Genomic DNA, 26,554 nt, shown 5'->3' on the forward strand with positions numbered 1-26,554 from the left:
AAATTTTTTTTTTAAAGGCGACCATATTATGTAAGCAAATATCCAATAAGAATGAAAACTAAAAGTATGAATGACAGCTGCTAGCCACTAGTGGATGTAAGTGGCCAGTTAGTTCCTGTGATACGAGTATCACTAACAGCTTGTCAAATCACACGTTTGAGTTTCCTTCCTTTAGCAGGAAGTGATACCTGTCTATGAGGCGATGAGAGATGAATCTTCTCTTTTTGCCTATAGACTTAGGCCTCAATCCACCTCTGATGCTGGTAGTAGACAGATAGACTGTAGGTAGTAGGCTGTGTCCCAATTACGAGACCACACGCTTGAAGTACGCATTTTGAGTGCGATTACGTCACCGCCACGCGACGACGGCTGTCATTTGACATTTTCATTCCATATACACTTTGTTTTTGCATAATGATACACTTTTGTGTAATTTTGGCAACAGATACCACTGCAGTGGATTCAATCAAACAATCAGAAAGTTATTGAAATGCTGACGTTCAAGGCGTTTAATAAAAGGGACTGGAGCTGTTCCTGGATGCGATGAAGCAAGAGGTGGTGAACAAGCTGACCAGGTTGCCAGTGTGCCAGAGACAGCCACTGAGCTGAAGGAGGAGCCCCGTTTGACTTGGTTAGCCTGAGAGACTTTGGAGGCAGCTGACAGGTACTGACAGGCCAACTGCAGCACAGCTCCGGCGCAAGTTGAAGCAAAAACTCAGATGAAGCCATAGAGTAAGACTTTCAGTCTGTATCAAAATGATACAGAACCTGGCAAATTGTCAGGTGACCAGAAGGGGAAAGCAGAACAGATTCCCGAACAGATAAATAAACACTTTATTTAAATTTGAGGCTAAAAGCCTAACCTTCAATTACATCTAAAATATTTGATCAAAAATCCGTCATGATGACAAAAATGCATCATTGTCCACTACCAGAAAGCATTATCCAAAATCACTACCCGAAATTTGGCTGTTTATGAATCAACAGTAACCAAGCTCTGGAAAATGATTAACGTAGTCTATCCTATTTTATTCTCTTTTAAATTATTATTTCTAATCCCTTCATGGCTGAAAATGATGGAACTGCTGTCTTGTGGGTTGTTCTCCATTGCTATGTAAAAATTGAATCAAAGATAATATAAATTAGAAATTTTAGCTCCTTATAAAGAGCAATTGCTGCAATTAGGCATTCACTAATGTAGATATTTCTTTTTTTTCTTCACAAAAGCTACAGTAAAACATTTGTTAAAATGGATATGCAGTGAGGTGTTTTAGAATGATGCCCCCACACTGCATATTATCATAAGGTTAAGAATATGTTCAGAGGGTTGCACTTAGTCTAGAGTCATTAGTTTGACAGATTATTTCCACCACTCTTATAGCATTTATGAATGGCCATTTATACCTCAGATGTACTCAGACACATCATTTTCAAAGTGAGTTTATGGCACTCATATCAGATGGAGATGCACATCATAAGGCGTCGAAGTCTGTTCCATTGAATGTATTCAGCCTGGCCTTATTTCCCCCCTCTTTTAGAATCTGAGAAACATTTTAATGCTGTATAATTTTCTGTAGTACAAAATGGAAGTCTCATGGTAGATGGTTCATATCTATAGTTTGGGGGGGAAAGTTTGTGAACTGTTGTCGAAAACACCAGGATTTTTCGCCGTGTTTACCCGCAAAGTATGGTCTGATCTTCATCATCAAGTCCCAAATATATATATAAAAAAGCACACCCTGACCAAACTAATAACACACAAACACTTTTTACCTTTTCATGTCTTCCACTGAGAAATCATTCACAGTGCAGGCTGGAAAAAGTAAATAAGCTCTTGAATGTAATTTTGAAGTCCCATTTTGCTGCAAGAACCTCTATTGGGCACTTTTCGTAGATGATTATGAGACTTGGACAGAGTTGAGAAATTTTGGACCATTTCTTGAACGGCTGTTGTCAGAAGCGGGCCACAACATGTGCACTGGGAAAAGGCCAGGACTCAGATGTAGACATTCCAAAACATGATTTTTTTTTCTTTATTTGCTTTTCGTGTTTTTTTATTTGTTCTGTTGATGATTTAATTATGTGCTCTGGGTAATTGTCACATCGGATCATTTACCTCTCAGTGTCCTTGACTACTCCATAGATTATCCTTGGTGTGCCGTTATGGGTGCATGTCTGATGCAGGGGCGTTAACACCTTTCTTATATCACCATTCTGAAGATCGATGAGCATTGTCAACAGGTTTACTGACATTCAAAAAGGTAAAACTTAAAACAAGACAAAAAATACAGTCATGATATACGTATGTGCAGCATAATATGCATTCATATGCCACCCTGCTACTACATAGCATGTGTCATATGTCTAATTATGTAAACTTGTACTATTGATGCTATCCCAGACAACCTCCAAAATCGCGGGCAACTAGCTTAACAAAAGGACTGGCTTTACAGCCAAATACTGCATTAGCTGGCAACATATTGCACAAAACCAAAGTTACAACTTATACTTTAAGTACATACCGGCGATACAACCATAAACAGAAGATGTAGACAGTATTTTCTCCAACAGGACACCATAAACTGCGTGCCGATATGTTTCCCTTCTTTTTGCTCACGTGCTTTGCTTGACTGAGCCGACTTCCTGTTCAATAAAGTTTTTTCTTCTCAAAACAAAGCCGTTTCTAAAGTGCATTACTTGGAGCAACCACAGAGGGTGCTGTAAACACATAATGAATAACAAACTGACTGAAAATGATATTTTAGTGATACATTTTACAACTTTTGGTGATAACAGAACACTTGGGATCTGTTTTAAAGCATTAGTTTTCAGTTAAGTGTGGAGTATTTTCATACAAGCACTGCCTTCCCATAAATTTCAAGTGTTTTTTTCTCTCATTTATAACACCTGTTAGTTGTCAAATACTCATCACTACTACAGAAAGACATGCATAAAGTGTTATTTGTGCAGTCAAATCGTGTTTGTGAATAACTGTCACTTAGATGGAGGTCAGATCACATTTATTAGTAATATACACTCAACAAAAATATAAACGCAACACCTTTGTTACTGCTCCCATTCCCCATGGGATGGACGTAGAGACCTAAAATTCATTCCAGATACACAATATAACCATCCCTCCCAAACAGTGGTCACAAATCAGTCCAAATGTGTGGTAGTGGGCACATCTGCTATATTGAGATAATCCATCCCACTTCACAGGTGTGCCACATCAGGATGCTGATCTGACATCATGAGTAGTGCACAGGTGTACCTCAGACTGCCCACAACAAAAGGCCACCCTGGAATGTGCAGTTTTTTGCGCTATTGGGGGTCTGGGGACCCAGAACCGGTCAGTATCTGGTGTGACCACCATTTGCCTCATGCAGTGCAACACACCGTCGCATGGAGTCTATCAGATTGTCAATTGTGGCCTGTGGAATGTTGGTCCACTCCACTTCAATGGCTGTGCGAGGTTGTTGGATATTCGTGGGAACTGGTACACGGTGTCGTATACGCCGGTCAAGCACATCCCGAACATGCTCAATGGGTGACATGTCCGGTGAGTATGCTGGCCATGCAAGAACTGGGACATTCTCAGCTGCCATCTGCCCTGAACAATGTGAACCATGATTCATTTGTGAAGCGCACACCTCTCCAACGTGCCAGACGCCATCAAATGTGAGCATTTGCCCACACAAGTCTGTTACGGCGACGAGCTGGAGTCAGGTCAAGACCCCGATGAGGACGACGGGCATGCAGTTGAGCGTCCCTGAGACGGTTTCTGACAGTTTGTGCAGAAATTGTTTGGTTGTGCAAGCCAATTGTTCCAGCAGCTGTCTGGGTGGCTGGTCTCAGACGATCTTGGAGGTGAACCTGCTGGATGTGGAGGTCCTGGGCTGGTGTGGTTACACGAGGTCTGCGGTTGTGAGGCCGGTTGGATGTGCTGCCATATTCTCTGAAATGCCTGTGGAGACGGCTTATGGTTGAGAAATGAACATTCAATGCACGGGCGACAGATCTGGTTGACATTCCTGCTGTCAGCATGCCAATTGCACGCTCCCTCATTGCTTGTGGCATCTGTGGCATTTTGCTGTGAGACAAAACTGCACATTCCAGGGTGGCCTTTTGTTGTGGGCAGTCTGAGGTACACCTGTGCACTACTCGTGATGTCAGATCAGCATCCTGATGTGGCACACCTGTGAGGTGGGATGGATTATCTCAATATAGCAGATGTGCCCACTACCACACATTTGGACTGATTTGTGACCACTGTTTGGGAGGGATGGTTATATTGTGTATCTGGAATGAATTTTAGGTCTCTACGTCCATCCCATGGGGAATGGGAGCAGTAACAAAGGTGTTGCGTTTATATTTTTGTTGAGTGTAGTTGGAAACTATTGTAATTCCAAAGCGTTTGTGAACTTCATCATACTTTAGATTGGTTATCTTCCTGATCACTGGTCTCATGTTAACTTTTAATTCCAGTTACACATTGAGATAGTTATGGGTCATGGGTTTATAGGTTTAGAAATGTGAGGCAGTGAGAATATCACTAGGGCGAAATGATCAAAATCAAATATCACAGCGCTGATCTGTCAACTACCAGTTTCCATCAATATTTGCGGTTCAACAAAAAAAGGAAACTTTGTAAAACTGCAAACTACTCAGCTTTTCATGCTGCAGTTACCTGGTATGAAGCTTCAAGAGCATTCATTCATTTAAGTCTTTGTAATCGTTCACAACTTCAACCACAACTTGTGTGGTTCACTCTATTATAAGATAATACATGCCTCTCATCCCAGTGTACTATCAGGGTCCAGACGTCTATTCAACAGCTTCTCCTCTTCAAAATAATAGTATTGTTTTTGTCCTTAAATTTATGGCTTAAAGGAACCCAACATCTAAGATGCCACAATAATGGAAATATAAATTACTGTAAAGGACAAACAGAAGCAAAAGGGGAGCCATGGATAAAACAAATAAGGAAGAAGACCATCAACCAACCACAGAATTAGTTGTCAGAATCAGGCTTATCCCCTAAACTAGACCTGGAAAACTAGAATAATAGAAACTAACACTGAAAAACGTAGTGTTATTTTTGCTACAGTCCTTTTGGTTTTATCTTACTATTCAAATGAAAATTCTTATGCTCCAAATGTTTTTGATAAGTTAAAGGTCTGGTTAGTTCAGCACCCTTCGAAGCTATGAAGCTATCCTGTTGTAATAAATGCAGGATGTGATTTATGATTATCTTGCTGAAATATGGAAGGCCTTCAGTGAAAAAGCCATTGGCTTTTGTAATTTGAAAAATACGCTAATAAAACAAAGACATGTTTGAGTTGCCTAAAAAAATGAGAAAATAATATTGCATTAGATTATCAACCTATGACAGCATTTCTATTCGCCAACTCACCAGTCACTTTATTTGGTAGACTGCTTTGCTAGTACCAGGTTGGACTTTGGTCTTCAAAACTGCCTTAAATAAATCTTAGCTGTATAAATTCAACAAAGTGCTTGAAGCATCCTGAGAGATTTTGCTTGAGATAAGATCGTATCATTCAGTTTCCTCAGATTGGCTGGACTTCCATGATGCAAATGTTCCTCCACATCCATTGGATAAGGATCTAGTGACTGTGGAGGCCATACTCAGGACACCCAAATAGAAATCCTAGTAAACCAGCAGTTTCTGAAATATTCTGATGAACACATCTGGCCTGAGCAATGATGTTACATTCAAAGTCACTTAAATGACCTTTCTTCCCCATTCTGATGCTTGATTTGAACTTTAGCAGGTTGTATTGACTATGCTTACATGACAAAATGCAGTTAACTTTTTCTTGTATGTTTTTAATTTGTAATTCCTTGTTCAAAGACCTGGACATGGGTGAACTGGTGAACCTAAACTGGTTGTTGGTTTAGCCCTGTAACCGACTTGTCACCTGCCCAGGGTGTACTCCACCACCAGTGCAACTCCAAGCTAGTTGAGTAGTTATAAAAATTCATCATAATGATGGAAACTGACTTACTTTTAAAGTAAGTGGGATAATCCCCTATTTGGAGTAGGCCAAATCCTTCTCCATGTTGACCATTATTGACTAAACAATGTTTGCAATGACAGACTGGTTTTGTTTCTGTAATCACTAATTAATTATTTCAATCTGTCTGTCAATGTGGTTCACTGCCTCTTTTCTTTGCACTCTTTTGTTTCAGCAGTTTGTTCTTCTAGTTTCTCTCAGGACTTCCTTTCAGTCCATCTGAGCTTCAGTCTGTCATCCAAAAGCCTCCCTGTGTTCTTTCATTTCTTCTGCTCCCCTCAGTCTCTGCTCACTCTGTGAATTAAGACTAGTTTTATAGGAGGGAATCAGCCGTGTTATTATCATCAGCAGTGCTGACGAATGTCCCTTTACACAAGCCTCGTAATGCAACAATCAATTCGAGGCTTTAATTATTAAGTGTGTATTGGTGTGCGGCTTGCATTAGCAGAGCTGGAGACTCATAAATGATTAAAGATATTCAGTCTGACCCAGCATTGTGTGTATATTTGTGTGAGTCTAAAAGAAAGATTGAGAAAGCGGGGTTTAGAAATATACCGCCTTGTCGATGTACAAAAAGCTTTTGACTCGGCATGAAAGATTGCAGAGTAAATTAAGTGAATGCAGTATTGCTGGTAAAAAATCCATGAATAATAATGATGAATATGCAGTAAAAACATGATTTTATAAGGAGGCAGAATGCGACAGAGCTGGAGGTTCACCTCTAATGCTTATAGATAAAGTTGGCTATAAACTGGACCAGTGCCACACACAGCCACCCCCCCCATCCCCACCCCCGCCCCCCAAAGAGAGTCTTTGACATGAAAATGATATATCTCCTCTGACAATCCTATCACATCATAGCACCCCACACTCATCCCCTCCCCAGCGCTGCTATTGCACAGACCAAATCGCAGGTTTTGATACTGATCGAGTTAAAGTAATGCCAGCTAAATGTTGCTTTTGAAACCTCTCAAGTCTTAAAACTTTCTCCGTCAATTGAATGCCCATCCAAGGTTTACTTTCAGTTTCTAAAAGGTTCTATCTGTACACTTTTGCCTCTCTAAGCAGCAGGTCTCTCCTTTACTTTGCCTGGTACAGTTTACACAGTTGCTCAATTTGACCGGTGCCCGGGATTACAACTATGTGGGAACACAGGCCATAAGGTACTCAGAGTGTCATGGGTACTGGCTCTGTGACCAGGTGTTTTGTGCGTGTTTTAGTTATATTCTTTGATTATTGTAATTCATGTGTTCTATTTTCAGTCCTAGGATTTTGGACGTTCTGTTCCTTGTCTCGTCGCTCTTGTCTCCATATTCCCTCTGTCTCTCCAGTAAGTCATGTTTCTGTCTCAATGTCTTGTCTGCGTCTTTGTATTTGTCTCGTGTTTTATTTTGATAGTCCATGTCCTGTGTGCAGTGTATCGAGTTGTGCTTCCTCTTATCTCGTTAGGTCTGATTTGCCCCAAGCTGTGTTACCACCTGTTCACCATCCTCTCGTTGTCCGGCTTGTGTTTAAGTCCTGTGTTTTTCTTTTGCAGTTGTTGTGTTGTCTCTTTGCCTCCTGTTTTGCAGTGTTAATAGTCTCCATGTTCAGGTTGTTTGTTTTGCATGAGTTTATTTGATGAAGTGTTTTTCCCAGCAATAAAGCTGCCATACGTTTCCGTGTTCGAGTCCTGCAATTGGGTCCTCCCTCCTGCCTGCTACACAGCAAACCTTGACACTGAGAGGAACAGCACTTGTCCCTCCTGCTTATTGTGGAGTGTAACCTTTGTTTTGCTCAGAGATTTCATTGTGATGACAGACAGAACTGCATAGTGAAAGTGAAGCTTATGAGAAACCATGGAGTCATTATTCTATGGCAAGTACATTGTCCAATCAAGATTTCCTTTAAATTGATAAGATGATGCCAAAAATAAAGATTATTTCCTGTTTTAAATGATGTGTAAGTGTCAAATTTATCAAATCAGTTGAAAAAGCAGAATTTGTCTCTTTTTTTCTTACCTTCTCAAGTTTTCTGAAAGTTCTGATCTCCAATCCTTTATCACTTCTTTCAGGACGTTAGTCTGCTCACTGTTCTTCAAGGGAGATGTCCCCACAGATGCATACTACAACCAGTAAGTGCTTCCTTCTTGCTTTGTTTGTGTGAAGTAGAAAAGCTTTTACTTCATGAAGATTTATTTAATCATGCAAACTGTACAACTTCCCTGAAAACTAGCTCAAATATTGAACTATGATTTCTTGAGATGAGATCATTACCTTGCTAGCCCCAAGGTGCAAGTTTTTCTGCAAACCCCTCAAAAATCACTAAATGCTTACGTTCAACTCAGAAAGAGAATGTTTGGCATTTCTGCTTAAACAGTGACTGCAATAATTGCTTGTTGAAAAAGCTGACAAATAGTTTTGTGTGAATCAACAAAAAGCTCCACTGAGTAACCGTTTCAGCTTTTCATTTTCTTAAATTCATAGCAATTTTAGCATCTGTAATCATCGCAATTAAGTTGGAAATAGACTGACAAACTCAGGATCCACTTTCTGGCATTTTTCTGGTCTTTCAATTACATTACACATTCTCTGTGCACAATGTTTGCTCAGTTGTCACTGGGGATACATCTGTTGACAAGTTAAAGAATAAACTTTCCAGGTAAAAGGATTTGGAGATGATCTTTTAACCTCTAAAGTCAACCTGCAGGAAGAAAGCAGAGCTACTGTTCTATATCATCTTTGTGCAGTATGATACAGTTTTTATATGGCAAAAGGCCAATAGTGAGGTGACTTGTAAACCTTGGTTGGCCTGAGGCAGAGCAGTTCAGCACACTGTAGTACTGATGACTCACTACATGCAGCACTATGTTTTCCTTTTCTTTGAATGTCAGATAATGCCAAGCAGTTTCTGTGCATGCTCTGCTGCATTACAGATACATATTATAAAGTATAGAGCAATAGACATATATACCTCATTAAACTGTTGGTTGGTATAAGCATGATGTCATGCTGCAATTTTGTGAATTAGGATGTCATAAATTTGCACATGGTTGTATGAATGAAAATCCCACTGCGTCTCTTGAGGAAGTCTTCCAAATTTCTGAGAGCTTTAGTTTGCTTGACGCTGGCTTAGACCCGGTGCAATGACTGACGAGGTGGTATGAGAGAGGGTGTTGAGCTAATTGCTTCTGATTGCATATGATGTGAATTAAACGATCTCCCTACTTTGCTTCTTTTCTCGGATTGACTGTGTGTGCCTGTGACCGCACATGTGTACAGTGTATACGTCTTGCCTGCACGTGCAGGTGAAGTCATGTGTAGGGGTGTGTTTTATTAATAAATTTTTTTTTTGATTGAGTCTTTGAAATCCACTAATGTGAATCTAGTCAGTGGATGCCTACAGTCTGAGGAAATCAAGTGGAAACGTGTGAAAAGCTTGGGTTGTTCAGGTGCAAGGCTTTGTAGTTATAAGGTCTTTGATATTTGGCAACTTTATAAAGCTAAGCCAGACAGGGCGTGCAGGATAGGAGCAAGAGCAATTACCTCAAAGCTGATCTAGGATGCACAAAACTTGCATGAAAATTCACTGACATTTCATTTTAAGTATATTCATTTTTTTTATTATTCAATTTGCTAGCTTGCTGTAAATTCAAGCAGAGGTTAAAGTGGGATTCTGCAGGCAAGTGCTTCATTAAGGAGACACGCCTCACTCAGTTTATTTGTATTATGAGCTCTGCAAGATTCGTCTTTTGTTCTGAGTTTGCTCTTTGTAGATTTACTCAACTGCATTCTACAGTATTAAAACTCCCGAATCACCCTTCATTGTTTTGTTTTGTTGCGAAACCGAGAAATAAGTGTAGAGATTTTCTGAGTTATTCACAAATGCAGTGTATAAAACAAAAAGCTTTGTGCAATTCTAATGAGCTTGAAAGTGAACATTTGGTATGGCCATTTTTTTCACTATAGCCTAAAGTCTCTTAGGGAGGATTCATTGTAGTTTCTTTAAATAATCATCAGGAATAGTTCTCCAGGCTTCTTGAAAGACATTCAAAGCTCTTTTGATGGTGGCTGCCTTTTGTTCTGTTCTCTATCAAGATGAACCCACACTGCTTCAGTAATATTAAGGTCCAGGCTCTGGAAACCAAAGTGTTTGTCTGGTTTTTCTATGCATGTATGCATTTATTGTATTGGCGGTGTGGGATTACCAATCAGATGCCTTCTAGATGATACTGCATGGTCAATCCAAGTATGACTGCTTTCCTATGTTCTTAATTTCTCCATTTTTGACAAGCTCCAACACCACTGGCTGAAATGCAGACCAAAACTATGACAGAGCTTCCAGACGACTGTAGACAATTACTGCTGTCTTGACTGTCTTAATCTATTCTGTGCACAGTAACATTTTAAACCAGAAATTTCACATTTCAAATCAGCACTCCCTAAAACCTGCAGCCACTGATTGCCAGTGTTCTTGTGGAATTTGGCATAGCTCAATCTTTTCATCTTCTTTCAGAATGGCTTCTTGACAAGCACCTTTCCACTGAGACCATTTCTGATGCACCATACTGAAAATGCCAGGATTGTGGTTAAATGCTCACCTTGATGGTGGAAAAATGTATCAGAGGAATTTTTCATAGTTTCAACAAAATAATTTAGAACAAAAGACCTTTAGAAAGCCTCCTTCGTCTTAAACTTGTTCAGGAAGTTTAAGACGAAGGAGCCAAGGGCTGTTTACCCATTCACTTATATAACCCTGATGTCTTTTTGAAACTAGAGTGACTCTTTGTGAGCCATTAAAACCATTAGACCTGGATAAATGTGGTGTAAAATTGTTCACTTTATTACTACTTATCATTGCCTATGAAGCATTCCCTAAAGTCTGAGTTTTTTCATCACTGACATAGCTGGTATATAACATATTTTGGTGAAAGCAACTGCATGATAGTTCCTAAGCTAAATATAGTGTGTACATATACAGTAGAAAAGGATGTAAAAGCACTACTGAAGGTTAAACCCTCCAATGGTGTTTAGCATATGAGAATAGATTCCCATTTTTGATATTTGCTGTAATTTCTTGTAGATTTCACTATTCATTATCATTACTGATAATGGCATTTGGCATACTGGGGAATCTTTTTTAAAAATCCAGACTCCTCGTGGATATCATTTTAGTATTAATAAGAGAAAAAAGAGGATTCTAGTAAACAAAAATCATGATGGGCACACACTTAAATTCATAAATTCAGTTCCAGTTTTCCAAATGGGGAAGAAAATGCAAAAGAGTTGCAGATTCTCTTAGAGTGAAATGATGCATAAATATGGATTAGAAAATAATGCATAATTAATCTATCATGTTGCGCTGTAATGTGTGCTTTTACATATATACATAATAAATAAACAGTGAAGATTCTAGGATTTAGAAGTGGAATTTATTTAGTAATAAAGTCAAAGAAAATTTGGGTATTTTTCACTAAAATGCTCACTCTAAGGGGATCAGTGTGTGCAGAGTGGGTTTGTGGTGGTTCAAAATGGTTTTGTTGTGTATATTTATGGGATTTTGCACATGCATGTATGTTTTGAGCTCCTCATAATTCGGTCTGAATGCAAGTACATAAATCATTCAGTTATAGAGTAGCAACACGTGATCAGAAGTTGAAGAGACCTAAATCTTGTCGAGCACACATTGAATCTGTTTAATCAAACACACAGCAGTTGGAACAAGCAGCACATAAACTTAAGCACGACGCCTAAGACTTCCAGCAGTCAGCGTGAACACTGATGAACACTCTGTTATAGACCAAACTTTCCTGGTGGTTTTTGTTAGGCCGCCAACATTCACTGGCATGACTTTACATTGTGTCAACCCCCATGTTTTAGCAATAGCACAGGGCCCATATTCTGCCCACTGGCAAACCACACTGTTGTTTGTTTCTCGCCTAATGTCTTTGCTTACATCAGTGGTATTTCAATAAGCTATTTAACATGATTTATCGATATACAAAATTCAATAATGGTATTTGGTAATTACCCTTCGATGGCCCATCGCAACAGAATGAAATCCCAGCAGCGATAAGAATTAGGGTAGGACCGCTCAGAGTCTAGATGATGAAGATAAGATGGAGGCTTGGCTGTAGTGACTTGGGAGTAGGTGAGCTGAATGCAGGAGTCTGCTGTTTAGGGAGAATGGAAGATGAGCAGGGCAGTTTAAAGTAGGCATAGTGGAGGTTGATTGGCTTGAAGAAGGCAGCCAGGATGATGATTGGACTATACTGTAGCGATGATGTCAGCATTGACTTTTACTGCATGGGAAAGTGGAAGGGATGTAAAAGAACTGAGTAGAAGCCAAATGCCTGGGAAAGCAGACTGATGACTGAATACAGATCTTATTGAACTTATGTAAAAGCTTCATTTATATCCATCACTGCTAACCGGTCGCAGCAGATCGCTGCCCCTGCATCAGACTGGCTCTGCAGGATGTTTCTTCCTGTTAAAAGTGTGTGTGGGGGGGATGGGAAGTGGGAGAGAATTTTTCCTTCCCACTGTCACCAAATACTTGCTTAAAAGGGGTTGTTTAGTTGTTGGGATTTTCTCTTTGTTGTTGTAGGGTTTTTATCTTACAATATAAAGCGCCTTGAGGTGATTGTTTTGTTTGGTGCTATATGAACAAAATTGAATTGAATTTCATAATATGAAGTTATTCGTAATCACATACATTCCTGTTTTTGTTGTCAGACAAATGTACAGGCATGAAACGGTGACACAAATGTAAACCACCCTTTTAGTCCATTGTCTAACTTGCGCCTCTTCTTGGCTTTTGTGCAGTTTTGGCTTATTGTTAGTGAAGGATATCCTGTAGCAATATACAATATGAAAAAAATAAAGTGTTTTTAACATTAAAGGATGCAAACTTGTCCTTTTAGCCCTCCCACAATGAAGTTTCAAATACAGTTGTTTATTTTTACCCTATAAGTCGTATTTAATACCGACAGTGATACTTTTAATAAACTTTGCCAAAGATGATGGCAGCTCAATGTGTTTTATCACATGGGATTGTAGTAGTGGTCACAGATAACAGAAACATATGCATTCTCCTGTTAAGCAGCACAACCCGGACTGATTGTGGATCAGCTAGTTCACTCACCAACTGAGAAGCTCTTCACTAGCGTACATACTGCCAGGTGGCTGATTGCTGAATGAGGCTAGCTGTGCACTGGCTCCTCATAAGAAATGGGTGGCAGCTGAGCTCTTGATACACCCACACAATAGACAGACCTGCTAGAGCTGTAGCGGACAGATATGTTTCTAATTTTAGTTCTGCACCCAACCATAGTTTTTAATCAAACAATTGAGATGCGACTGAAGTAAAGAATATCAACTTTAGTTCAAGCAGTTCCGAAACAATTTACACCATTGACTGTTTAAACTTTTACAGCCTTCCCATTTTCCCATTTGCTGTCCTTGACAACCTGACCTCTAGAGCCCATGGACATCACCAAATATTCTGTTGGCTCCCTTAAGATGTTTTACTGCTTTGATGGAGCCATTTGAAGGGACATCTTATTCCTTTGTCTTGAGAATATCTTGGGTTGCTTCTGAATTGTGCTTTGGGTTTATAGCCATTTGCACTGATCAGTTTTGTAGCATTTGACTGAATCTGAGGAGAGAGCATAGCCCTGTACATTTCAGAATTCATCCTGCTACTTCCATCAACACATCATCATTTAACTCTAGTGACCTGGTTCCAGTGGCAGTCAGACATGCCAATTCCCCTCTACCATGTTCAAGAGACAATTTGGTGTCATTTGAAACACGAGTAGTTAAGTTTCCCTGTGAATATTTTCCTCTTTTTATTAAGAAGAGGAAAGTATCCTCTTTCCATCCTTTTCCAAGAAACTGTGCAGGATCTTTTAGATCAAATTCAAGTCAAATTCAAATGTCCTGTTCTGTGTGTAACCAGTGGTTTGCACCTTTTTGTAAATGGACTGATTCTTTTATATAGCACTTTTCTACTCTCCCTGAGTACTCAAAGCACTCTATACAACATGCCACATTCACCCAATCACACCCATTCTCACAAGCACTTTATCTACACTCAGTGCTTTCTAAGTACATTCACACACATTCATACTCCGATGGATGCATCGGAGAGCAAGTTGGGGTTAGTATCTTGCCCAAGGATACTTGACATGCAGAGCCAGGGATCTAACCAAGCTTCCGACCAGTAGGTGACCTGCTCTACCTCCTGAGCTACAGAGGGTTTTTGTAAACCCTCTGTTTACAACAAGGTGCATTCACGAAGGCCTCTTGACTGCACCCACCAGAGGGTTTACTTCAGGGGTGTCAAACTCCAGGCCTCGAGGGCCAGTGTCCTGCAGGTTTTAGATCTCACCCTGGGTCAACACACCTGAATCAAATGATTAGTTTATTACCAGGCCTCTGGAGAACTTCAAGACATGTTGAGGAGGTAATTTAGCAATTTAAATCAGCTGTGTTGGATCAAGGACACATCTAAAACCTGCAGGACGCCGGCCCTCCAGGCCTGTAGTTCGACACCTGTGACTTAGATGTAGGGAAGATGGTTTTCTCAACCATGGAAATAATTCTGTCATCATGTATTTCATATCTGCAGTCTTTCGGGCCTTTTGGTGTTGCTTTGCCTTGCCCAGTTCATTCCTGTTGTCTAAGAATGCAACATATTCTTGATCTAACAACAGATTCTTTTTTCTTTTTTTTTTTCTTTTCCCTCAAGGACCTCAAGTTGAAACTTTCTGTGGAAAAAAAGCAAGTTCAATACTTGAAATCACCTCCAGATCTATTTAACTTATAATGAAGTAATGAGGGGACAAAGCTTTATCTAAGAGAAAGATAAGATAAGATAGAACTTTATTAATCCCTCGGGTGGGTTCCTCTGGGAAATTCGACTTCCAAAAAAAGCACAGCAACGACCAAAGTTACAGTTACAGAACTGTTATATATATATACATACATACACACACACACACACACACACACACACACACACACACACACACACACACACACACACACACACACACACACACACACACATATATATATATATATATATATATATATATATATATATATATATATATATATATAAATACAGAGACAAATATAAATAAAATATACAAAGGGGATAAATAGAATAAATAGGAATAAAAAATAAAAATACAAGTGAATTGCACATTTCAAGTATTGAAATGTGCCCATCCAGCTGCTGCTCTGTCAATTGTCCAATTGCTTTTGAGCCTCTGGAACTTTGTATAAAAATGTCTGTAATTCCCAAACGGTTAATGTAATACTTTTATTAAAGCTGAAAGTTTGTCCTTCAATTTTATCTTTATCATACAGAGGCCAGATTACAAGATTACAGATTATTGTCATTATCCAGTTTATCTAAATATTGACTGCTTGCTTTCCTATCCTTCACTTTTTTTAAAAGAAGTGTTTCAAAACCAACTCTTCCACAACTTACCTGCTCATTTGCTTTTAACTGGTTGGATTTTTTTTCCCAAATCGCAGAGTCAAGTTAAGCTGTCTGCTACTGGATACAAAGTCAGCTGTAAAAAGAAACTGTTGGGTATTATTAGGCTATTTACTGCTCCATTTGTGGTTTTATGGCTGACGTGATGCTCTCAGGAAATGAGTTTGAAAATGCTTTGTTAGCGGGCAGAGGATTATGAGATTGGGGTCCCAGAAATAGTTTGGCTGCACAGTAGGGCACTGAAACTCAGTAATTACAGAATCTCTCCTGTTTCCTGCGTTGTTACTGTCTCATTTTAAACATGTTTATGAACTGGAATACTGTAATGTCACACGGTTTTCTGACCTTATCATAACTGGGTGCAAATCAATACAAAGCTGCTTTGAGCGAACATACTAACTAGGATAAAATATTTCTATTCTGGTCAGGTCTCTTTCAGGAGGATGATACCTAACATCACTAGGGCCCGAAGGTCACTAAATTGCAACTGCTTCTTGAAATACTCTTCAAAAATTCAAAATACTCTTGTATTTGTAAATCAACTAGTTATCTCCAAAGTATACTACATTATAGTGTCTAGTAGTGTCTAGTTCTTGGATTGTTTAGCTTGTTGTTCCAAAATTTGTGGGGCGATCGTGGCTCAAGAGTTGGGAGTTCGCCTTGTAATCGGAAGGTTGCCGGTTCGAGTCCCGGCTTGGACAGTCTCGGTCGTTGTGTCCTTGGGCAAGACACTTCACCTACCGCCTACTGGTGTTGGCCAGAAGGGCCGATGGCGCGATATGGCAGCCTCGCTTCTGTCAGTCTGCCCCAGGGCAGCTGTGGCTACAACTGTAGCTTGCCTCCACCAGTGTGTGAATGTGTGTGTGAATGGGTGGATGACTGGGTGTGTAAAGCGCTTTGGGGTCCCTAGGTGGGACTAGTAAAAGCGCAATACAAATACAGGGCATTTACCAAAATTTCCTTTAGATGTTTAGTTAGTTGACTGGTGTCTGCGATAACCAAAACGTATTCACATTATTTTCACACTAATCAAACCAGTTAGTGACCCTTGGGCTCTAGTGATGTTGGGTATCGTCATCCTGAAGGAGACCTGACCAGAATAGAAATATTTTATCATAGTTGGGGGTGATCACTCAAAGCAGCTTTGTATTGATTTGCAATGACTCTTGCTTTAAGAGGTTACGGGCAGCCAAACCATCACAGCAAAATGCTTCCCCCAGCGTGACGGAGCAACTGGGCTCTCCAGCTCTGTGGGTCAAGCATTCTGGCCTTTACAGTTCTCTTGCTGTGTGCCATACATGCACTCTCCCACTTTTCGATGATGACTTATCTGACCATGTTTGGTTTTTGTTGACCTGTGTGACCATTTATTTCATCACTAAACTCTGATGTGCATTTTTCTTTTAATGAGGGGTTGATTTATGGGATCGTCATGGCTGAACATCAGTTTTGGCCAGGATTCACCCTGTTGACTAATCGGCCTATTGGAAAATAAAATAACATTTTCTGATGTCTGTGATGTGCCACGTCAATTTTGTTCTGGCTTGATGTTCAAAGATATAGTGATGAAAAGATGACTTGTATTTAAAAAAAAAAAAAAAATCATTTCTTATGCTTAGGAGGGGATGGTTTATAATCAGTTAATACCAAAATTGTTATTCTGAGCATTTTTGCTTAAAATAATAGTATCTGTGCATTCCTACATAATCCCTGGCAACATAAATGTTAATGGGCTTTTTCTGCGACAGTCTTGCCATTCACTTGAGTTTCTCTGTTATTCCTTACGTGTTACGGTAATGCACGAGTACTGTGCGTTTAGTGTCCTGTCGAATGTCCAATAGATATAAATGCAAAAACATGGTCAAACAAAGAAAATGCAACATAGACAATACATTACAGTAAAAGTTTTGTGCTAAGCTGGTTGCCACCCATTTATATAAAATGCCCAAATATACTCTGCATAGTATATCTAGTATTGTCAGTATTCGTAATGGTTTTCTTAAATTGTTTAGGCCACATCTTTACTGACTAAAATTACAAATTTTATACATGTACATTATATCTAAGATTTTTCTTTTAGCTAAGTATTTACCATGCTAACACATTATCCCAATGAATACTTCACATCATGCCTTCTTAGTATTAGGATGTTAGGCCAATGGACAACGGTGTTGTAGATTGAAAATGGTCAAAGCGATTGGTGACAAATTGTTCAAAAATATGCAATTTTAGCTCATTTCCATATTGATGCAATAAATGACTGTAATAATTATGAGATTCATAATGAACTGAATCTGCCTCGTTATGGTTTCATGTGGCGTGTCAATGTATAACCGACACCTGTGCCGCAAACTGATCCATAATCACTACATGACAGAAAACAGGAGGATGTTTCTGACTGTGGGTTTGATTGCTAAATTACAGCTTAATGTGACCGCTCTTGGAGAGTAACTCATTTGTCTCCTCTCCCTCTTTCTTTTTCCACTGGGTATTTTCGTCTGGATGAGTTGGTAGACCTAAAACTTATAAGCACCGCATACATTTTATAATTTAACACTGTTTAAGCTGTTTGGCTGATATAACTCTACTTAATTATGCTATGCTAAATCACTTGTTGTTGTGTGTTAACGTGTAAGTGTCTCTTAATTTTGGAAGGGCCACACATTGTGCATTGTAGAGGTTGGATCATCAGTGATTCACAGGAGGACGATGATGTTCAGATTAAGCAACAAATATTCCCCAAGTTTAATATTAATATAACTTTACTAATTTACTGTTTGTTTCTTTGTTTTAAAAAAAGAGAATTTTTTTCCAAGATTTAAATCTTTGTCCATTTTTTTTTCCTTTTCTTTTTAGTTCTTTCTGAGGTGCTGACACTACAGGGAGTGCAGAATTATTAGGCAAATGAGTATTTTGTCCACATCATCCTCTTCATGCATGTTGTCTTACTCCAAGCTGTATAGGCTCGAAAGCCTACTACCAATTAAGCATATTAGGTGATGTGCATCTCTGTAATGAGAAGGGGTGTGGTCTAATGACATCAACACCCTATATCAGGTGTGCATAATTATTAGGCAACGTCCTTTCCTTTGGCAAAATGGGTCAAAAGAAGGACTTGACAGGCTCAGAAAAGTCAAAAATAGTGAGATATCTTGCAGAGGGATGCAGCAGTCTCAAAATTGCAAAGCTTCTGAAGCGTGATCATCGAACAATCAAGCGTTTCATTCAAAATAGTCAACAGGGTCGCAAGAAGCGTGTGGAAAAACCAAGGCGCAAAATAACTGCCCATGAACTGAGAAAAGTCAAGCGTGCAGCTGCCAAGATGCCACTTGCCACCAGTTTGGCCATATTTCAGAGCTGCAACATCACTGGAGTGCCCAAAAGCACAAGGTGTGCAATACTCAGAGACATGGCCAAGGTAAGAAAGGCTGAAAGACGACCACCACTGAACAAGACACACAAGCTGAAACGTCAAGACTGGGCCAAGAAATATCTCAAGACTGGTTTTTCTGTGGTTTTATGGACTGATGAAATGAGAGTGAGTCTTGATGGGCCAGATGGATGGGCCCGTGGCTGGATTGGTAAAGGGCAGAGAGCTCCAGTCCGACTCAGACGCCAGCAAGGTGGAGGTGGAGTACTGGTTTGGGCTGGTATCATCAAAGATGAGCTTGTGGGGCCTTTTCGGGTTGAGGATGGAGTCAAGCTCAACTCCCAGTTCTACTGCCAGTTTCTGGAAGCAGTGGTACAGGAAGAAGTCTGCATCCTTCAAGAAAAACATGATTTTCATGCAGGACAATGCTCCATCACACGCGTCCAAGTACTCCACAGCGTGGCTGGCAAGAAAGGGTATAAAAGAAGAAAAACTAATGACATGGCCACCTTGTTCACCTGATCTGAACCCCATTGAGAACCTGTGGTCCATCATCAAATGTGAGATTTACAAGGAGGGAAAACAGTACACCTCTCTGAACAGTGTCTGGGAGGCTGTGGTTGCTGCTGCACGCAATGTTGATGGTGAACAGATCAAAACACTGACAGAATCCATGGATGGCAGGCTTTTGAGTGTCCTTGCAAAGAAAGGTGGCTATATTGGTCGCTGATTTGTTTTTGTTTTGTTTTTGAATGTCAGAAATGTATATTTGTGAATGTGGAGATGTTATATTGGTTTCACTGGTAAAAATAAATAATTGAAATGGGTATATATTTGTTTTTTGTTAAGTTGCCTAATAATTATGCACAGTAATAGTCACCTGCACACACAGATATCCCCCTAAAATAGCTAAAACTAAAAACAAACTAAAAACTACTTCCAAAAACATTCAGCTTTGATATTAATGAGTTTTTTGGGTTCATTGAGAACATGGTTGTTGTTCAATAATAAAATTATTCCTCAAAAATACAACTTGCCTAATAATTCTGCACTCCTTGTACGTACGTTTCCAGGTCTCCCAAGTTCAGATGCGAAGCTCGTATTTGCATTCGGCTCATTCTTAACATGGAGGCTATGTATAATTTGACCGTTAAGCCATGGTGCCAGTTTAAAAAGAAAATTGCTGCACCATTTTATGCTGATTTCAACCTGCATGAAGCATTTCAATCTACATAATGTCCTTGTCACATAGTGCCATGGGGGCAGCTTGTCTCTGGTCTCCGTCTCTTTTCTTTCACTTACTATTTCCCCCTCTCTCGGCTCGCCTGTCCCACTCAGTCTTTGCTTTTTTCTGCACACTCTTTTCTCAGCTTATGTTTATGTCATGCTTTATTTCTTTGTCTCTGTCTGCCATAATAAAATACAAGCGTAGTAGTGCTGAATATGTTTGGATAGATACAATGTAAGTTATCATGTGATTGGACTCGCTACATAGACAAATGCCTAAATGTTGACTGACTGCACACAGTTGCACCAAAACCCCTTGTGTATAGATTTGTGGCTGAATCTCATGGACATAAACAAACACACATTCCCATTCTTCATGTGTAGCTTTTTTTTTTTTTGACAGTGGCCACAGGATTTAATTGTGTTCCTGTCAGAAATATCAATTGTTCAATTTCTCATCTGTCACGGGGTTGGGCAGGAGGGAAGTGAACGGTAGGGAGATTTTTGTTTTCACTGTATAAACAGACTGCGATTCGTGGGATCACAATAGAAGAAAATCAAACTGAATAAAAATGTAGAGAATGGAAAGAAAGGGAGATTCTGCACCACATAAGAAATATTCCTTTATACTGTTGTATAACTAACATATATCTTGTTATCCCTTTTTTTTTTTTTAATCATATTATTGGCTTCTTTCCAGAAAAGTTTGGAAGTTCTTTTTTTTTTTTTCACACTTACTAATCAAAAACTTAAGACTGCAGATCTTTTCCTCTGACAGATTTAGGTCCCTGTCTGAGAAGCTGTTGTGTAGCCATTTCAACCCATATCAATTTCTAGAGGTCAAAGCATTTCACTAGAATTCCCCCACCTGTCATGTATATTTTAGTTAAAGAGGTGGAAGTTCCAGCAAAGGCTTCAATGTAATGTTCCAGCTTCTTTAATCTAAAGCTTGTTTAAAATGCAAGAGGTGGGATCACACCAGAGATCAAGGTTTTGGCATCCTTATCTGTCACTTGTGGAATAATGTTCTTAAAAAAAAGACTTCTTTTCCCCCCTTTGGCTTACTTTCCAGGCATTTAAAAAGGTCTTGAGTGCATAAAACTGTTGACGGCACAAGATCAGCAAATAGAAAACAAAGCAAGGTATCCCAGAAAGAAATCTCTGTGGGGCTATTTATGTGTTTACCCAAAGTGTAAGAAAAAATGTCAAAAAAACCTTTTGTCTTGATGATTATTTTACACATTTTTGTCTGTATTGTGGGGTTGATGTCTTTCGGTCTTTATTTATTTAAACAGGGTTTGCCACTTGGCACTATAGATAGGAAAATTAACATGAATTTAATCTTAAGGCCAATAAATCAATCTGACCAATACATTAGCTGATACTAGCATATTGATTCTGATGGGTATGTCATCTGATAAGTAACAAGAAACCTTAGTACTTCATTGCCAAGCTAGGTTTGTAAGTAATTTAAAAATGGTGGCTTTGTAGTCTGTTTGTAGTCTTTTGTGGCTTCTGAGCAAATGCCAAATACTCCATTATGTTGTGATTAGATGCACTTAGCAATAGCTGGTAAATACGCAAAAGTATTTCCCACACACATTTTACCTGGGCCATTCGCCCAGGTATATAAGCTGCCTGAGCATATTTGGTGATCTAGCCCCGTGTTTCCCATAGACTGATTTATTTGAAGTGCCCTGAGACAATAAAAGCCTTTACTGATACATTTTTTTTAAGATGATTAAAATGCTGTTTCCTTTTATGCATAAAGCACATTGATTTTGTTCACCTCCTTCTTGACCCACGCTGCATCTACCTCTACAGTGGACGTGTATGTGGATAGTTGGATGCACGCTACCGGAGTCGAAGCAGTATCACGAGGAGCAGCAAGAATTGTTGATTGTTGAACATTAACGGACAGAGCTGGGAGAATTGACGTTGGCATTGTATGAAACTGCTCTTATTCACATGCAGCACAAAGGAAGCAGTCTCTCTCAGCTGCACATCATTATCACAAAAGACAATACCTGTGCTACTTCAGTATTGGTGCAAACTAATGCAGTTATTAGTCCTTAAAAATGTATGAGACCACCACTCGGGTCTAATGTGCATGTCATTGTTGCTCTAAATTAACAGAGTTGGTAATTACAGTATCATTTTTTTTCTGTAATGGTTAATCCACCAGTATCCACAAACTCTTTAATCAAAATATTTTTAATGCTAAAATATAATTATCGTTGTTGTTATCCATGAATTTTGAAATTAACTGGTTTACATATTTTTTAAAAACCTGAAAAAGTAGTAAAACACATTATTATTTTTGATTACGATGTCAAATTAGTTATTTACTTGTATTCCTGAATCAAAATATTAGTTTTAGTAGTAGAATTTTATGCTTGATTAATTTCTGAGAAATACAGTGTCAGATCTGTTATCTACTAAATAAATAAGAATATAACATTTGTTTTTTGTCTTTATGACAGGTGGTCTAATACATTTGGTAAGTACTGTACATGAGAAATACAAAATAAACTTTCTGCCAGGCACCATTTATCCTCTGATCCATCCGCTTTGGACAATTGGATCAGAGCAAAGTGTCTATCAAGAAGAATGTGCCCAAGTTGAACCCCAAGTTGCTCCCAAGGCTTCCATTGAAATGTATACGTATGAATGGGTGAATCTAGCTTGTAGCAAGTTTTGAGTGGTTATTTTTGAGTGTAAAAATGTCGCAGTGGATGACCTGACACTAAGACTTTCCAGGCAACAACTGAGTCACAAAGCTTTTGTGTCCCTCTTCTTCTGTGCTGTGTAATCTGCCAGATTGCTATAGTTGCTTTGCAGGCAGCCTTCATGTAAGTGGGTCTAGAGACTGTGCTGACTACCGAAGGTCATTCTCAGAATTTTTTTTCCTTATTATGTTAAACTTTTTTTTATAGTGTTTTTTTTTTTTTTAAGTTTAAGGTAGTTATTGTTAACTTGTCATACTTCATGCTCTGATTTTTGCTGATGTTGTTTTTCTTACAGCCTGCTTTTTGCACACTTTCATGTATAGCTTCATATTTAACATTCACTGCTGTGAGATGCTGACCCGTTCGATTCGCTCGGCAAATCCTTTTCCAGGTTTGACTATATTTTATTGGTTTTAAGAGATCCACTGTAGTTATCTGTGCCAAAGGGACTTCCTTTGATCTTTCTGCCACAATGTGAGCTTGGTAATGATGAGCTACAGTTAAATTTCTGCTTTCAAAGTTTCCCTTTGATTTTAATGGTGTACAGTAGGACGGTGAGTGTGTCTCGTCAGCTGAGAGACGTACGCACAGAGATGCACAAAGTAATGGCCTCATGCTAATGAACACACAAACATGCGTATATGCTGCATGTGTTTGTGCACGAACGCACACTACAATATAGGAAACACACATACAGTCAGTTTCAACCCAAGCAGACAGTTGATGGAGTTTCTTCTTCTATAACTCATCCACACCTCAGTGAAAATTAGTTCCCTCATAACTATTCTTTATGGTTAGTATGGATTTGCTTAGAATAGATTACAGCAAATTATTCAGACAGGAAAGTTTTGTGCTGTTGAATAGTGACTGAAATCTTAATGGAACAGAGAATATATCAAACAGCCACACACAATCCTGCCATATGTATCTAAAGATAAGCGAGCCTCTACACTCGAACTTTGCATTTGTAAAAAAGAACAAAGGAAAAAAGTTAAAATACCCTTGTTTTCTTTTTTTACATTTACAATCACAGGCAGGCATCTACAGACCAAAAATATGCACCATCATTGCTGTTTTTTGTTTTTTTTCTTAAACACCTTATCCTTGTGATTTTGTTATTTCACACCTATTAAGCACAGTTGTTGTTGTGCATTGCTGATACGCAGTGGCACAGATATGGCATACATTATATAAATTTCTGTGGTGATGTCGTATAGTTCTGAGGAAAGAGAATAAACAAAGATTTTCAGCATTGATAGGACTCTAAAAGGTTCATTAAAATTCCCGTGGTATCGTCTTTTGCAGGCCTGCACACAGAAAACTCTTATAGTGAAGGTCACGTTGCAGTTAAAGTTGTTCAGAACTTCTGAAATTACTGTTATCGTCATTCATTTACATGCGCTTCAATTACATTTCATTTGCCTTCAGCCTACACAGTAAAGGGCTAACCTAACATTTACTGTCTTTACCCACTCATCTCTGCTTCATTTTAAAATGTTTATCTTGTCTTCCTTTTTCCCTTCACTCTTTTCCTTTGAATGATCCTGCCCATTTATCATTGTTTACCACTTATTTTTTCTGTTATAGTTTTACTTCCTATTTAATTTTATTTATTCTGTATCTACTTTTCGTCTCACTCTCTACCTCCCAATCTTCTGCTTTACAGTGTGGTTGAATCTTAGTCTACCTTTAAGAATGCTTCTACTTGTGTGTCTACAGTGCTCTATTTTGAGTAGAAACAGTGTTTATTCTCTCTACTGCTGATCATAATAATATCAGTTCAGATATACTGGCAAAAGCAAGGCTGACATTTTCTTTAATTTTGTAGTTCTAAAAGCCAGATATGTTGCTAAAGTAACGTTGGATTAGTCCAGTTCTTGCTGTCATCATTTGACATAACTACAGAGTTTACCCATTAGTTCTGCTTCTAGCTGCCAGACCCAATTGATTTTCAGTGTGTCTTTTCCAGACTAATATTGTGTGAAAACTGTGCTTGCAGGATCCACTTAGACTTCTGTTAGGATAATATTTTTCAAGCTGTCTGAGCAGGTATCCTGGAAATTTGGGTAAAGGGATGAGTAGTATAGTGTCACAGCAGGGGGCTGTCTGGATGTAAGAGGAAATCTTTTCTTTTTGCTTGATTGACTGTGGTGAGACTGAGGCTCTGCACTTTGCTGTGTGTGGATTCTTGTCCACAGCTCTTAGCAGGCTTCAGGGGAGACTGATGGAAAATGGTTTTGGAGAAATGGGTCTCTTTCAAGGTACAGTATGTCTTAAGCAATTGAAGCAAGGCTGCTGAAGTGTAAGCACCTGCTTTCGCATCTCGCATGCAGGGGCAGGGTGCTGATAATAAACAACTTGGCAGCTGTCTGCCTGTGACCTCATGCTTAATGCCCCTTGCAGGCTCCTGGCAGAGATCCAAGCTGGTGGACGCTTTCCGGTCTGGGCGTCTTTGGCTTGACATGACTTGAAGAGTCTGGTGGCAGCTTTCCAGGATCAGGCAACATAGACCAAAATGCTAAGTTGGGTCATGGATAGTAAAGGATAGAAGGCACATCTGACATCAGCCTACCACCACAAATGGAGGAAAGCATCTATATTTTGATTAAAGAAACTAATCATTTTTTATAACCAAAACGTGTTTGTTTTTTTGGTCTCTAGATTTTTGCTGTCTGCCTGGGGAAAGATGTGTAAATCATAGTGTGAGACATAAAACATAAACATAGAGAATTAGAAAAACAATGGATATCTGCAGCTATTCTTTGTTAACTGGGAGGAGCGCAACGCCACAGGTTTCCAAGTACATCTTTTTTTGTGGCTGAATTGACAGGAATGAGATGTGGCCTCTATAAAAATAAAAATGTGTTGTTGTTTTTTTTGTTTTTTCTACTAGCTGCATTGCAAAACCAAAGTCACACCTTTGGGAGGGTTTTGGTAAATGCAGTTAGATGCAGCAATGTTTAGTGTGGTATGTGAAATACTCAGAGAAAGTTGGGCTCTATACTTGAAATCCTGCGAGCAATATTTCAGCCACGCTAGCTTTGTGGGTCTATGGCTGGTCAGTTTATCTTTACTTTAATCTAGACTGAAATATGTCAAGAACTGGAGGGGCCCCCATTAAGTAAAGTGCTAAATAATGTTAGAATACCGCCAAGCTATATTAGAAAAAACGTAGTTCAACATAATAGCTGCTAAACACTGCCATACTGACATTAGTATTTCTGTCAAACCACTGCACTGCTGAAGTGCAGCTTCTTAAACGTGCAGGCATTGCTGCAGACATTTTTGTAATGCACGATGTTAAGGCGAATTATTGTATGCTGTGCTCAACAGAGCAGGATGCTGTGCATAGGCATAAGGAAATGCAGACGGTGCTCACTAAGCATTATGGAAAGAGTAAAGTAAACATTAATCAGCATTAATCTGACACACAGGTATAACTATATATAAATTCAAAATAAAAATAAATAAAGCAATACTTTAACATTGAACACTTTTTTTAAAAAAAAAGATATCGGGAAGCTTTCCTTCATTCTGGCTGTTATGGTGAATCAGATGCCATTCTTTCTTTTAAAAATTATCTTGCACTTAAAAATATAAAAAAGAATTTTTTGACAATAACTAAAGGCCTTTGAGTGATACACTCTGATCCGGCCCAGACTTAATATGATATGTCTACTAATGTGTGGTGGCAAACCAGT

General features: G+C 39.0%; 1 protein-coding gene across 2 annotated transcripts in view; it reads left to right on the forward strand.

The window, feature by feature from the left end:
* The first annotated feature begins 7,599 nt into the window (after positions 1-7,599).
* LOC101481216 (leucine-rich repeat-containing protein 51-like) overlaps positions 7,600-26,554 on the forward strand; it is a 145,584-nt gene continuing 126,629 nt past the window's right edge. For both annotated transcript variants that reach the window (XM_076887835.1, XM_076887836.1), the window contains exons 1-2: positions 7,600-7,895; positions 8,092-8,151. Coding sequence is in view for 1 of the 2 variants with exons in the window: in XM_076887836.1 (XP_076743951.1) it covers positions 8,124-8,151 (28 nt within the window). In the remaining variant the exon portion in view is untranslated. The remainder of the gene's footprint in view (positions 7,896-8,091; positions 8,152-26,554) is intronic.

This window comes from Maylandia zebra, linkage group LG8 (genome assembly GCF_041146795.1).
Source record: "Maylandia zebra isolate NMK-2024a linkage group LG8, Mzebra_GT3a, whole genome shotgun sequence".
Taxonomy (NCBI): domain Eukaryota; kingdom Metazoa; phylum Chordata; class Actinopteri; order Cichliformes; family Cichlidae; genus Maylandia; species Maylandia zebra.